The 13,974-nt window shown below is 43.9% G+C and overlaps 1 protein-coding gene across 7 annotated transcripts in view; it reads left to right on the forward strand.

Moving 5' to 3' along the window:
• The window catches only part of PDPR (pyruvate dehydrogenase phosphatase regulatory subunit), a 47,825-nt gene that overhangs the window by 9,802 nt on the left and 24,049 nt on the right, over positions 1-13,974 (forward strand). For 3 of the 7 annotated variants that reach the window (XR_012126764.1, XM_073226183.1, XM_073226181.1), the window contains 6 exons: positions 9,771-9,852; positions 9,950-10,113; positions 10,763-10,884; positions 11,671-11,788; positions 12,543-12,692; positions 13,776-13,968. Coding sequence is in view for 6 of the 7 variants with exons in the window: in XM_073226183.1 (XP_073082284.1) it covers positions 9,771-9,852; positions 9,950-10,113; positions 10,763-10,884; positions 11,671-11,788; positions 12,543-12,692; positions 13,776-13,968 (829 nt within the window). In the remaining variant the exon portion in view is untranslated. The remainder of the gene's footprint in view (positions 1-9,770; positions 9,853-9,949; positions 10,114-10,762; positions 10,885-11,670; positions 11,789-12,542; positions 12,693-13,775; positions 13,969-13,974) is intronic. The other 4 variants (XM_037025256.2, XM_037025257.2, XM_073226184.1 and 1 more) reach the window with 3 other exon arrangements.

A 13,974-nucleotide genomic window follows, 5' to 3' on the forward strand; every position in this document is an offset into this window, starting at 1 on the left:
GGAAGAAAAAGGAGGAGAAAAAGGAAAGAACCTTTAGATTGTGTTTGTAATAGCATATTAAGTGAGTTAAGTTAGACTCTTAGATAGTAAGGAAGTTAACCTTGAATCTTTGGTAACCATGAATCTAAAGCCTGCAATGGCAATAAGTACATACCTATTGATAATCACCCTAAATGTAAATGGACTGAATGCACCAATCAAAAGACACAGTTATAGAATGGATTAAAAAACAAGACCCAGCTATATTCTGCCTACAAGAGACTCACTTCAAACCCAAAGACACACACAGACTAAAAGTGAAGGGATGGGAAAAAATATTTCATGCAACTAATAGGGAGAAAAAAGCAGGAGTTGCAGTACTTTTATCAGACAAAATAGACTTCCAAACCAAGAAAGTCAAAAGAGATAAAGAAGGACATTACATAATGACAAAGGGGTCAATCCAACAAGAAGATATAACCATTATAAATATCTATGCTCCCAACACAGGAGCACCTACATATGTGAAACAAATCCTAACAGAATTAAAAGGGGAAACAGAATGCAATGCATTCATTCTAGGAGACTTCAGTATGCCATTCACTCTGAAGGACAGATCAATCAGACAGAAAATAAGTAAGAGACAGAGACACTGAACAACATATTAGGACAAATGGACCTAACAGACATCTACAAAACTCTACACCCAAAAGCAGCAGAATACACATTCTTCTCAAGTGCACATGGAACATGGAACATTTTCAAGAATAGATCATATACTAGGCCACAAAAAGAGCCTCACTAAATTCAAAAAGATTGAAATTGTACCAACCATTTTCTCAGACCACAAAGGTATGAAACTAGAAACAAATTACACAAAGAAAATGAAAAAGCCCACAAACACATAGAGGCTTAATAGCATGCTTCTAAATATCAATGGATCAATGACCAAATAAAAACAAAGATCAAGCAATATATGGAGACAAATGACAACAATAATTCAACACTGCAAAATCTGTGGGACGCAGCGAAGGCCATGCTAAGAGGGGAGTATATTGCAATACAGGCCTACCTCAGGAAAGAAGAACAATCCCATATAAGCAGTCTAAACTCACAATTAGTGAAACCAGGAAAAGAAGAACAAATGAGGCCCAAAGTCAGTAGAAGGAGGGACATAATAAAGATTAGAGCAGAAATAAATACAATCGAGAAGAATAAAACAATAGGAAGAATCAATGACAGCAAGAGCTGGTTCTTCAAGAAAATAAACAAAATAGATAAACCCCTAGCCAGACTTACCAAGAAAAAAAGAGAGTCTGCACATATGAACAGAATCAGAAATGAGAAAGGAAAAATCACAATGGACACAATAGAAATACAAAGAATTATTAGAAAATACTATGAAAAATTATATGCTAACAAACTGGATAACCTAGAGGAAATGGATAACTTTCTAGAAAAATACAACCTTCCAAGGCTGACGAAGAAACAGAAAATCTGAACAGACCAATTACCAGCAATGAAATTGAACTGGTGATCAAAGAACTACCTAAGAACAAAACTCCTGAACCAGATGGCTTCACCGCTGAATTTTATCAAACATTTAGTGAAGACCTAACACCCATCCTCCTTAAAGTTTTCCAAAGAGTAGAAGAGGGAATACTTCCAAACTCATTCTGTGAGGCTAGCATCACTCTAATACCAAAAAACAGGCAAAGATGCCCCTAAAAAAGAAAATTACAGACCAGTATCCCTCATGAACATAGATGCAAAAATACTCAACAAAATATTAGCAAACCGAATTCAAAAATACATAAAAATAATCATCTATCATGACCAAGTAGGATTTAATCGAGGAGTGCAAAGATGGTACAACATTTGAAAATCCGTCAACATCATCCACCACAACAACAAATAGAAGCACAAAAACCACATGATCATCTCCATAGATGTTGAAAAAACATTTGACAAAATTCAACATCCATTCATGATAAAAACTCTCAACAAAATGGGTATAGAGGGCCAGTACCTCAACATAAGAAAGGCCATATATGACAAACTCACAGCCAACATCATACTTAACAGGGAGAAGCTGAAAGCTTTTCCTTTAAGATCGGGAACAAGACAAGGATGCCCACTCTCCCCACTTCTCTTCAACATAGTTCTGGAGGTCCTAGCCACAGCAGTCAGACAACACAAAGAAATAAAAAGCATCCATATTGCTAAGGAAGAAGTCAAACTGTCCCTGTTTACAGATGACATGATATTATTGTACATAAAATCCCTAACGAATCCACTCCCAAACAACTAGATCAAATATCTGAATTCAGCAAAGTTTCAGGATACAAAATTAATACACAGAAATCTGTGGCATTCCTATACACTAACAATGAACTAGAAGAGAGAAAAATCAGGAAAACAATTCCATTCACAATTGCATCAAAAAGAATAAAAACCTAGGAATAAACCTAACCAAGGAAGTGAAAGACCTATACTCTGAAAACTACAAGACACACATGAGAGAAATTAAAGAAGATACCAATAAATGGAAACACATCTGTGCTCATGGATGGGAAGAATTAATATTGTCAAGATGGCCATCCTGCCTAAAGCAATCTATAGTTTCAATGCAATTCCTATCAAAATACCAACAGCATTCTTCAAAGAACTAGAGAAAATCATTCTAAAATTCATATGGAATAACAAAAGAGCTCGAATAGCCAAAGCAATTCTGAGAAGGAAGAATAAAGCTGGGGAGATTATGCTCCCCAACTTCAAGCTCTACTACAAAGCCACAGTAGTGAGGACAATTTGGTACTGGCACAAGAACAGACCCATAGACCAATGAAACAGACTAGAGAGCCCTGATATAAACCCAACCATGTATGGTCAATTAGTATATGATAAAGGAGCCATGGACATACAATGGGGAAATGACAGCCTCTTCAACAGCTGGTGTTGGCAAAACTGTACAGCTACATGCAAGAGAATGAAACTGGATTATTGTTTAACCCCCCACACAAAAGTAAACTCAAAATAGATTAAAGACTTGAATGTAAGTCATGAAACCATAAAACTTAGAAGACAACATAGGCAAACATCTCCTGAATATAAGCATGAGCAACTTCTTCCTGAATGCATCTCCTCGAGCAAGGGAAACAAAAGCAAAAATGAACTCATGGGACTGCATCAAACTAAAAAGTTTCTGTATGGCAAAGGATAAATAAATAAATAAAAATGAAGTGATTGATAGTTAAATCATTGTTGGACCCACTGAACTTCACCATTGTGTGCTATTAAGGCTATTTCTGACTAAAAAGCTTAAACATACATGTCTTTTTTTTTTTTTTTTTTTTTAGGACAGCAAGGTACAGGCTTTTATTTAGAAATAAAGTGAGAGGACAGAGCTCCCAGCTCATGCCAGGAGGGAACAAGAGAGTCCCCATACGTGTCTTTTTGTCTGCATAATTAGGGAGAAAGGATACAGGGACTTAGAAGCTAAATAGAAAGGGAATAAGAGGAACTGTTGCAGGACCAGGAAAACTGCTGCACAGAGGGGTGCTGAACAATAACAAGGGCAGTTTCTGGTGAGGTGGTGGGCTTGCCGGAAGCCCAGAGTCAAGCCTGGTCTCATGGCTGATGAAGGCATTTGATGACCACACTGATTGTCATGAGGGGCTAGTGAGGCCCAGTGATGGAATTCAGGACACTTGCCTATGTGAGGATTGTGCTTTTGAAGACCTTGCAGAATCCAAATCATAATAATTCAAGACTGATCCTTACAAAGGATGGCAGCTTTTTCTATTTGCCACCTAAAGTGGCTCTGCTATGTGATTGTAGCGTAAGCACAGTTTCTGGTTTCCTTTGTCAGCCAACTTAGGAATTGTGACGCATACAGGACAGTTTTAGTTAGGGAAGGTGGGATTTGGATTATTCAAAATTCTGATCACAGAGTAAGGTTTTATAACAGTTGTCTCATGTAATTCCTACTTTCATGAAGTGTAACCTTTTTTGTAAATTACAGAATAAGATTGAAAGTGCAGTAGCTGAGATCTGATGGACATGGAAGTAGAGAGAGGAGACGCCAGGAGAGGAGCTAGAGGTGGGGAAGGAGGAGGAGCTAGAGGCGGGGAAGGAGGAGGCCATGTCTTCTTGGGCACATAAGCAGGGCCAGGGCCAGGGGGAGCAAGGCAAGCCAGGCTCCCGGGATGACCCCACGCTGTCACAGTGCCGAGAGGGAGAGCCTCCTGGACATGGCACCCTGGGCACCTGGCTTGCCTCACCCTGGTCCCTGCCCAGTATGTGAGCCTGACTCTGCAGGGTGCCATCAACTTGGCTCAGTTTCCTGTTGAGAGGCAGCAGCTGGGGAGTGAACATAGTGGAAGTGATTCCTGCTACAGCACCATCGCTGGCTTTTATTAGGGAAGACGCTTGCTACAGGTAGGACAGGCAGGGTTGGATTTAATTTGCTGGCAACAAGGAACTTGAATTAGATATTAAGTAGGGTTTGAGTCAGAAAATGGGCCCACATAATGGGCCTAGAGATGGAACTGCTGACTCTTGGGCCTTGGGTTGCTCAGCTGGTTGGATTCTAGAGGAAACCTGTAGGGTAATAAGCTTCTTTTCTGTAAGGAAGTTAGACTGGCTTTACTTCTAGGTCACCATCTGGAACCCCTTATTGGGCCTGGTACCTCCCATGTGGATGTGGGGCAGTGAGGAAATCAGGGAAGGGAGAATAAGGGGGTCACCCTCAGTCCCTCATCCGCACTGCGGTGCCCAGTGGTGCAGTGAGAGATGATGGGGAGACCTCCCTGCTGGGGAATTCTGTGATCTGACACACTGGACGGTGTTCCCTACCACAATCACTATCGTTCAGTGGACTGCTTTTGAGACACTAAATAAAGACAAGCGACATATGTACAGCCTAGATTTAATAAGATATATGCTGAACCCCAGAAAACAGCTCACTTGTGTGAGGTGTATGCTAACTGCTTGTTAGTCAGTATTACTGGGTGACTGCAAGAGGCCTGATCCCCTGACTAGGCACTGTCAGTTCCTGGAGTTCCAGGGCACGTGTGATATAACTTCTGCCATGCAAATGAATGTGATAATCTAAAGGTCTGAATACCCTTTTGAAAGTATTCTGTATTTGATTTGATCTTATAATAAGAAAGGGTCATTATTTTATAGATGAAGAACTTCAGATGCCGGGAGATTAAACCATTTTCCAAGTTAGTGACAGATCAACTTTTAAAAATTACTTAGTGGGTTAAAAGGAACTTTTAAAAAATCTGAAACATATATATGTAAATTTATATCCGTATAAAACATGAACATCCTCCCCACTGAATACCCACGCAAAGCTTACTGCTGTGTTTAACTTGTCCCTTCCCAACTGCTTTTTCTGTATGTGTATGCAGGTACACATTTTTGAACCAATACACTGAGGTGGTATTAAGCCTGTTATTATATACCACCTTTTGTCCACTTAAAAATGTTGTGCAGGAAAATACACATGCATGAGGTTATTTGTTATAATATTGTTTAACTGCAGATGTAGGGATGCAATTGTGAATGTCCACACTTAGGCTGGTTGAATTAATGGCACACAGGACTGCTAGGCAGAGGGGAGAGGGGGACGGCGACACCTGCAAACTGCGTGGAGTGAGTTCTGGGATGCTTTGTTCAGTGAGAACAACAAAGTATAAAAAGAGCACATATAATGTGCTACTTTGGTGTAAGAAATATGGGAGGATACACTTAAATTTTTGCAAAAAAAGTACAAGAAGGATAAGGCAGAGGTGACTGAGCTTGGTGACTTTCATGGGTAAGTGGGAGATGGTGCAGGGGTGGGGACAGTGATATTTCTGCATTTGCTCCTTGTGGTTTTGACTTTTAGAACCGTGTTAGTATTTTGCATACTCCAGTATAAACCAGAACATCAAGGGTGAGGGAAACCTGCGGTGGAATACTACCCAAGCTGCCATCAGAGCCCAGCTGGACTTCAGATGAACAGCAACTGCACTGGAGGGGAGGAAGGACTGGCCTGGGCAATATGGGGCCCCAGTGTGCTGACTGTGGACCCTCAGTCTGCAGACGAAGAGAAGTGTGGACTTTGACCACCTTTAGCAAGATTCTGTGTTTTTCTCAGTGTTGCTGTGTCAGTGTCTGGCCATCTCTATTCTAGGATTGAGCACCCAGGCGACTATACTAAGGACAAAGGGGTTCAGGCTTCTTGCTGGGGGGAAGGGAGTCGCAGCGTGGAAAGGAGGGTGGCAGGAAGAGCCCCGTGGGGCTGGACTGGAATTGCAGGCGACGGCGGTAGTGTTCAGTCACAGCTTTGGTCAGAGCAGGAGTCCCAAGGGGGCCGTTCACAGCTGTGTTGGCACAGAGGGCTTAGAGGTGGTGGTGGAACCTGAGGGGCATAAACACACCAGTGCCCAGATCTGGGTTTTGGAGGATGTTCTCACCTAAAAGGACGCTTCAGAGCTTCTTGGAGAAATGACTGGTTCCTGGCTGGTGCCGGGGCAGTACACACTAGTGATGGAGACACGCCACAGGGCACAGGAGCCGGCTGGAGGGCCTCTTCCTCGTCCAGTGTGGGATAATGGGAGCAAGAAAGTAAATGACAGCCGTGGGTTATAACCCAGTGTGTAAAGGAGGACTCCATGAATCCACACTGATAAAGTTAGTTAAATTAAATTAGGGGGAAGGAGAAACTGTACCTTACTAAGGAACAACAGCTAATGAATGTAAAGGAATGATGGCATGAGCAAACCACCATTCGGCCTCCATCATAGTGGTACTGTTTTCAGGACAGAATTGCCAACGGATGCTGTAACTACTGGATGGAAACATGATGAAGCGGGATACTTATTCTAGAATTATCTTCCCACAGGCCACTTGTTAATTTACAAAGGGGAAAACAGTAACTGTACCCTGGAGAAACCTGGCAGAGGATGCCTTAAGTATGTGGTCCAGCTTAACATTGCCAGAAGTAGGAAAGAGTCATGGCAGAAGGAAAGGGCATCGCATCTGGGGTGGTCCTGCCAAAATGCATGACCTGTGTCTCCTCACAAGGAACTCAGACTAACCCAAAGTGAGAGATGTTCTGCAAAATGCCTGACCTGTACTGTCAAAGTCAAGAAGAGAGAGCATGAGGAATTGCTCCAGATCGAAGAGGACCCAGGAGAAAAGACAGCTAAACACAGCGCCTGCCCCAGGATTGGATCATGGACCAGAGGCCTAGAGGGAGAGCACTTCATTAGGACAGTCAATGAAATTTGAACTCGACTGGGGGTTGGATAATAGTATTGTTCTTTTTACTGGCTTTCCAGCTTTTCCTTAAGTTTGGAATTATAATGAAAAAGTTACTCCTCCCCCAGTAATCACCCAGGGAGCTTTTTAAAAGTGCTGGTGCAGGGATCCCACCTTCAGATTCTGAGTCATAGTTTAATTTGCTGATTTGGGGTGAAACTTTGGGCATAGATAATTTAGAAGCTTCTCAGCTGATGCACAGCCAGGCTTGAGAACCATTGCATATTGGAATTACCTGTGTCAAGGCCTCACCCTGAACGCATAGAATCAGGATGTCTGGGGGTGGGGCCCAAGCCCAGGCAATTAAACAGACAATTCCCAAGTGATTCTAATGTGCAGGAAGGCCTGAGAATAACTGACTTAAGTAAAATTGAAATTCAACTGACAAGTCATAGTCTTCAACTCCAAGGCTGGTATCTCTGAACCAACCAAATATATTGGCTTACATTTTCAGGACTGGAAAATAACCATCTGCTTGCTTCTCAAGCCATCCAAATTCTGCCTGTCCTCAAATATCCTGATACATCAGTCAGTACTTCACGCAGCGTCCATTCAAGACCGTTCAGCCCACATGGCTCTTGTCTCTCCCAAGTTTTCACCTTACCTTTTATCAGTGCTGTTTGTTAGGCAGTTTTTCACATGCTCTTCATACCATCTTTTGAGTCTGGAATTATCCCCCTATTATGTGTTCAGTTCTTATTTCTGAAAATACAGAAACATTTTTAATAATAGTTAAATAACAGTGTAGTCTAGGCTGCTGTCCATATTGGCAAATGCTCAGTGTCCACCAATCCGTCTGTTTCCTTGTTTGTAAGTGAGGAGTCAGGTTCCACGGCATGTGCATCCCATAGTCGGTCTACCAGCTTCCCATTCCCTGACAGCTGTCAGTTTCATTTTCTTTTTCTTCATAAAGGTGATTCAGTAAACACTCTTGTCTGTATATCTTTAATGTCTCTTGCTATTTCTAAAGGTTAGATTTCTGGAAGGTGGATGACTTGAGCAAGGGGTGTGTCATATAACCTTGGATGGGTATTGCCAAATCGTCCTCCAAAAGGGTTGTACCTTCTCACCATCAGTGTGTCTGAGTGCTTATTTCTTTACAGTCTTCTCAGAGTTGAGTATTTTAATTTTTACTAATCAGAGAGATGAAAAGTTAACCAGATTTTAATTTACATCTTTCAGTGAAACATTATTTCATAGGTTTATTGGCCACTTACATTTCTTCTTTAACTTGCCACAATACCGTGTATGACTACCTTTTTTTTCTTACTGAATGTAAGTTTTGTTTCATGGCTCTTAACTGCTGCTAAAGTGTATTATATGTCAGAAAGCTCCATACCCAACTGTGAGAGTCTTCTGTGGGAGAATACTGGAATTTTAATCTTGGTAATGGGTGGTAAGTCATTATGGTATGTGGTTCTGTTTGAGGAGCATGATTCAGTATAGTGTAACGTGATGTGTTATGTAGTTCATGTACAGTGGTGCTCTCCTAGATGTGATCTTTGGTAGTGAGCAGAAAATAACTATCTGTCTCAAGGTAAAAATCAGAACACAGCCCACAGATCACTGGCCAGTTTGCTGTACTCACCTGGGATATCTACCGATTTTTAAAAACCAGTCTCTGAAATATCAGTTCTCAAAACTGATACATTCTTGTCCTGTCAGTGAAGGGCATATTTATCTGATACTCTCAAAATAAATAAGGAAAATATTTAAATCCTCACTATAGCTCCTTTTCAAAAGGTACCTGACTGAGTCAGCGTTTTCCTCTTAAGAACTGAGAGTCATTGCAATTTAGGAGGATGGTCACTCACCCAAGACCAATAATGGTTGTGTCAGGTATGCTGATTGCAAACAACAGGAATCAACTCTGGCTAACTTGGGCAAGGAGTTTGCTGGAAGGCCTTTGGGGGCCAGTAGAGTTGGCAGGCCATCTGGAGGCAGCATGGAGGCCAGGATGTGGGGTGCTCACAGCAGACAGTCCCTCAGCTGGCAAAGGAAGGGGCTGGCCAGCACACTGCTGCTCCTGAGATGAGTGACCCCCAGCCATTTACCCGCTTGTGGACACTGAACATTCTGGGGGGGTCTGATTGGCTGAGCTTGGTCACATGCCCACTGGCTGTACTGGGAAAGGAGAGGGAGTGTCCAACCCCTGGGGACTGGTGGTGTTGAGAGGCCTTCACCAAGGGTTCCATTCCCACCAAAACTTGGAGGAAGAATCCTAACGAGGGAAGAGTAGAGGTGGATTACCCTACGAAAGATCTTTTAGCAATGGTGTTTTTCAGTTTTACTTTAAAGAGTGGTTTTATGTACATTAAAGTCTCTTCATCCTCATGAAACTCTGAGCTGAGGTTTAGATGGTGGCAGTGTCAGGACGCCTCGCAGGTCTTCAAACTTACAGTCTAGCAGGCTTGCCTCTCTGCCACCCTCCATTTGCCCTGGTCTGCCTCAGTTTGGTCTGGTGTTTCTTGCAGGTTACATAAGGACAGGCTCAGTCTTTCTGGCCCAAACTCAGGACCGGCTGATCTCCCTGAAGCGCATCAACTCAAGGCTGAAGTACGTATGAGGCAAGAAGCCTGACCCGACTTTACGGTCAGACGGAACTCTGCCAGGGGGCCAGTGCATGTCATTGTCCCCTTGTGTTCTGTGGCAGTGTTATAGGCATCCCTTCTGAGATCATCTCCCCCAAGAAAGTGGCCGAACTACACCCTCTCCTCAATGTGCACGACCTGGTGGGGGCCATGCACGTGCCTGAGGATGCAGTGGTGTCCTCCGCTGACGTGGCTCTTGCCCTGGCAAGTGCTGCCTCCCAGAATGGTAAGCAGGCTTTTGGGTTAGGGAAGCGATTACCTGGGAAAGTGTCTCACAGTAGGCAGTGACAACAACTCTGCTTCCCCTTTGAAATGCTGGCTCTTAATGGTGTTTGTTTTAATGTAATACCTTTGGGTAAGTATTTTCCCTCAGGGCCATGCTTTTCTTATTAAAGCCCTAATAAATTGCTTTTAGTCTGATTAATGCACTTCAGACTCAAGGGAGTCCCCACCCCCACCAGCAGAACTTGAGAAGCTCAGGGTCAGAACACACCTCAGGGATTTCATCTGCAGCTTGGACCATGTGCCATGTTAGAATGAATGAGGGGAAGACTACTCAGTTTCCCTAGTGTTACACACTTTGGATGAACTGATTCATGATGCAGATTTAAGATGCCCTGTTTGGGTTTTTTCTTCTCTGCCCCTTTGTGATTCCTGGAATCTGATTGGATGCCAATGTTACCTAGCTTCAGTCTTGGGAAGGGCCCATTTATACAGTCTCAGGATGTGGTTCTGAGGAGTGTTTTGTTTTTTTAAATTAAAGCATTAACCTGGCTTTTGCAGTGTTTCTTATGAGTTGAGAATCCACTTGCAGATGCCTTAATTCTGGATCAGTGGAGGATGGACTCACCGATCCTTTCTTTACCTTGTAACAGGTGTTCAGATCTATGACCGGACAAGCATTCTCCATGTAATGGTCAAAAAAAGTCAAGTTACTGGCGTGGAGACAGATAAAGGACAGATCGAATGCCAGTATTTTGTCAACTGTGCTGGTCAGGTAGGTTAGAAACAATACTGGGTCACTTATTTCCTTATCTGACTTCAATCCCCAGGATTTTTTGTTGCACAGATGTAGGATTAACATTCTGATAGAAAGAGACATTGGGGCCACATTCTTTCTTGTTTGGACTGGAAAACTCAGAATTCTTGTACTTCAAGTCAGAAACCTATAGCTATTCCTCAGATAGACGCCCCTGTGCCCTGCCCTTGTGAAGTGGTGCTATCCTGGTCAGAAAGGCTGGGAAACATCTGGGCATTGACATAAATCCTTGCTATTGGGTCTTTCTCTGGAGGTTCCTTTCATCCTACAACCTAACAGTAAAGTATGAGGCTGCTTTACTGTGGCAGGAGCATGGATTCAGCTCAAACATTCAGCTGCTTCTACTTTTAAGGCAGCTTGGTCCCTTGCCTTCCACTCTACAGTCTTAGGGTGACCTAGGAAAACTTTTTGCCGTGTGAAGTTCATTTATGTTTGGTATTTGGGTTGGTAGCTGAGGCCAAGCACTTTGTTAAAGGGGCCTCACTTACTCTCCAAGAGCTCCTTCTACTAGCTGGTAAATCTTTCTGTCTTGATCTAACAGGACTTCTAATGACTTAAAACGTCGACTGTTGCTCCCCATCCCAATAATTGAACAAAAGCAGGCTAGACTTGGCTTCCCACACCTGACATTGTAGCCAGAACACACACAAGCCACTTGAAATTAAACACCTTTCAAGTGGCTGAACTTGCTCATGTGTCTTTCTGTTCCTCTTCCCACCCACAAATAAATCTGTCCGTTTGTAGTGGGCATACGAGCTTGGTCTGTCCAACGAGGAGCCGGTTAGTATCCCGTTACATGCCTGCGAACACTTCTACCTTCTGACTCGCCCCTTGGAGACCCGTCTGCAGAGCAGCACACCAAGTGAGGACTTACACTTTGTTTTTAATCTTGTTTCCTTGCCACTGTTCTGTCCTCTGAAAGGAAGACTTTCTGCTAAGAACAGATTGTCTCAAAAGAGTCTTGTCTTTCCCAGAGCATTGTTACGAGGAGGTGGACCCCATGCTGACTTTGTTTTAAGCACCCTTTATGAAGGGATGGCCAGTCGGGCATTCCACCTCGCGGTATTTTTGTTGGTTTCTCTTTGCAAGCTAAGTACCATCCCCAGCAGAGGCCTACATTGAGACTGTTTGGATTGGAACCCGGAGTTGCTGACTCGAACGCTCTCCACCGCAGAGCTGTCCTGGGGAAGCTGCAGACTCACGCTGTTCTGCGGCCCTGGGCCCCCGAGGAGGGGTTTGCTATCACTCTGGAGGCCTCCGGGCCTTTAGGGACCCAAGGCCTAGGTGGGCTCTGCGGCCCCACCCCGTGCTGGTGGGCTCTCACGTGGCACGGCGGCAGTTCTGCAGTTTGCCTGTGAGGGCCAGTTAGAGCTTCTAGGTAACCAGTGGAGGTAGGGATAGGCTGAGGACGTCCCCACTGTCGCCCTGAGAGGAGGATCCTCCCCTGGGACCTTGAAAGGCACTGGAAAGCCTGCCTGTGTCCCCTGGAGGCTGTTTCATTAATAAAGCCAACAGTGGGTGTTTTGTTTTCATTCTCTGTCTATTTCGAAAGCTAGCTTACCTCTAATCCCTTTGTCTCTTCTACGCCCCACTCCCTTATCATCTCTCTCCCTCAGCTGTTGTGGATGCTGATGGAAGAATTTATATTCGCAACTGGCAGGGTGGCATCTTATCTGGGGGCTTTGAGAAGAACCCGAAGCCAATTTTCACTGAGGGCAAAAACCAGCTGGAGATACAGAATCTACAGGAAGACTGGGATCACTTTGGTGTGTGAACTAGATGATAGTGATATTGTCCTATTTGTCTAAGATGTTAGGTTTTCCAGGACCTTTGTGAGAATAGCTCCTCATTTGATCTTTTTTTTTATTTTTATTTTTTTTATTTTGGTATCATTAATGTACAATTACATGAGCAACATTCCTCATTTGATCTTTGGAACAACCCCACATGGTGGAGACAGAGGCCGGTCTAGAGTTGGCCTGGTCAGGGATGCACTAACCGGGTAGCATGTTCGGGGGACTGAACTCTGGTAAGGGACCTTTGGCTCATTACTCATTGACCTAAAGTCACTGCTGAAATTTTAGGCTGGGAGGAGGCCTTTTTGTAGGACATGATATAAGATGGACGACATTTATAGAACATAGAATTGTGTTCCTATGGTCTTTGACTCAATTTCTTTCTTTTAATGGAATAATATTCAACATACAATGTATTAGTTTCAGGTGTATGTCATAGTGATTTGATATTTACATACTCAGTTTTTTAGTAACTTTATGTACTGAATAGTTAATATAGTCACATGGTCCCAAATCCAAAAGATATGGAAGGGTCTGTAGTGAGGAGCTGCCGTCCCACCCTGGCTGGACATTTTAAACAATAATCTCTCTATTGTGGGCAATTTTAAACTCTTAAAAGTGGAGAGAATAGCATGAAGAACCCACCATGTCCCCAGACGATGGACTTCCTGTGAAACAGGCTCAGGGTCGGTCTGTCTGCTGGGGCCCATCCAGCTGCAGCTCTCACTGCGAACCTCTCTGGGTGCCGCTGAAGGGCTTCTCTGCAAGCGCTGAGCGCCTGGGGATTCTTCTCTGCAGCCACATGCGGAGTTTGCTCTGCACAGCTCCTTGCCTTGCTGAAGAGTACCTTCCTTCTCAGTCTTGATGCCAAGTACTTCGTAGCTGCGCCCCGAAATGGCACCAAGGTGTCTGCTTTCTGATCAAGGGCCCAATTGGCTCTCCTTAGAAAAACCTCGTCTGAGAGAATTTCTGAAAGGAGGGTGAGTGGAAGAGGCTGTGAGCTGTAAACTCCCTCAGCTGAGCGCTCCGTCTGGGTTTGTGTTTACTGCTCAGAGCCCCTGCTGAGCTCCCTCCTGCGCAGGATGCCAGACCTGGAGCCGCTGGAGATCCTGAAGTTGGTGAACTGCCCCGAGACCTTCACTCCGGACATGAGGTGCATCATGGGCGAGGCTCCCTCGGTGCAGGGCTACTTCGTCCTGGCGGGAATGAACTCTGCAGGCCTTTCGTTTGGTGGAGGAGCTGGCAGGTCAGT

The sequence above is a fragment of the Manis javanica genome, chromosome 17, assembly GCF_040802235.1.
Source record: "Manis javanica isolate MJ-LG chromosome 17, MJ_LKY, whole genome shotgun sequence".
NCBI classification, from domain to species: domain Eukaryota; kingdom Metazoa; phylum Chordata; class Mammalia; order Pholidota; family Manidae; genus Manis; species Manis javanica.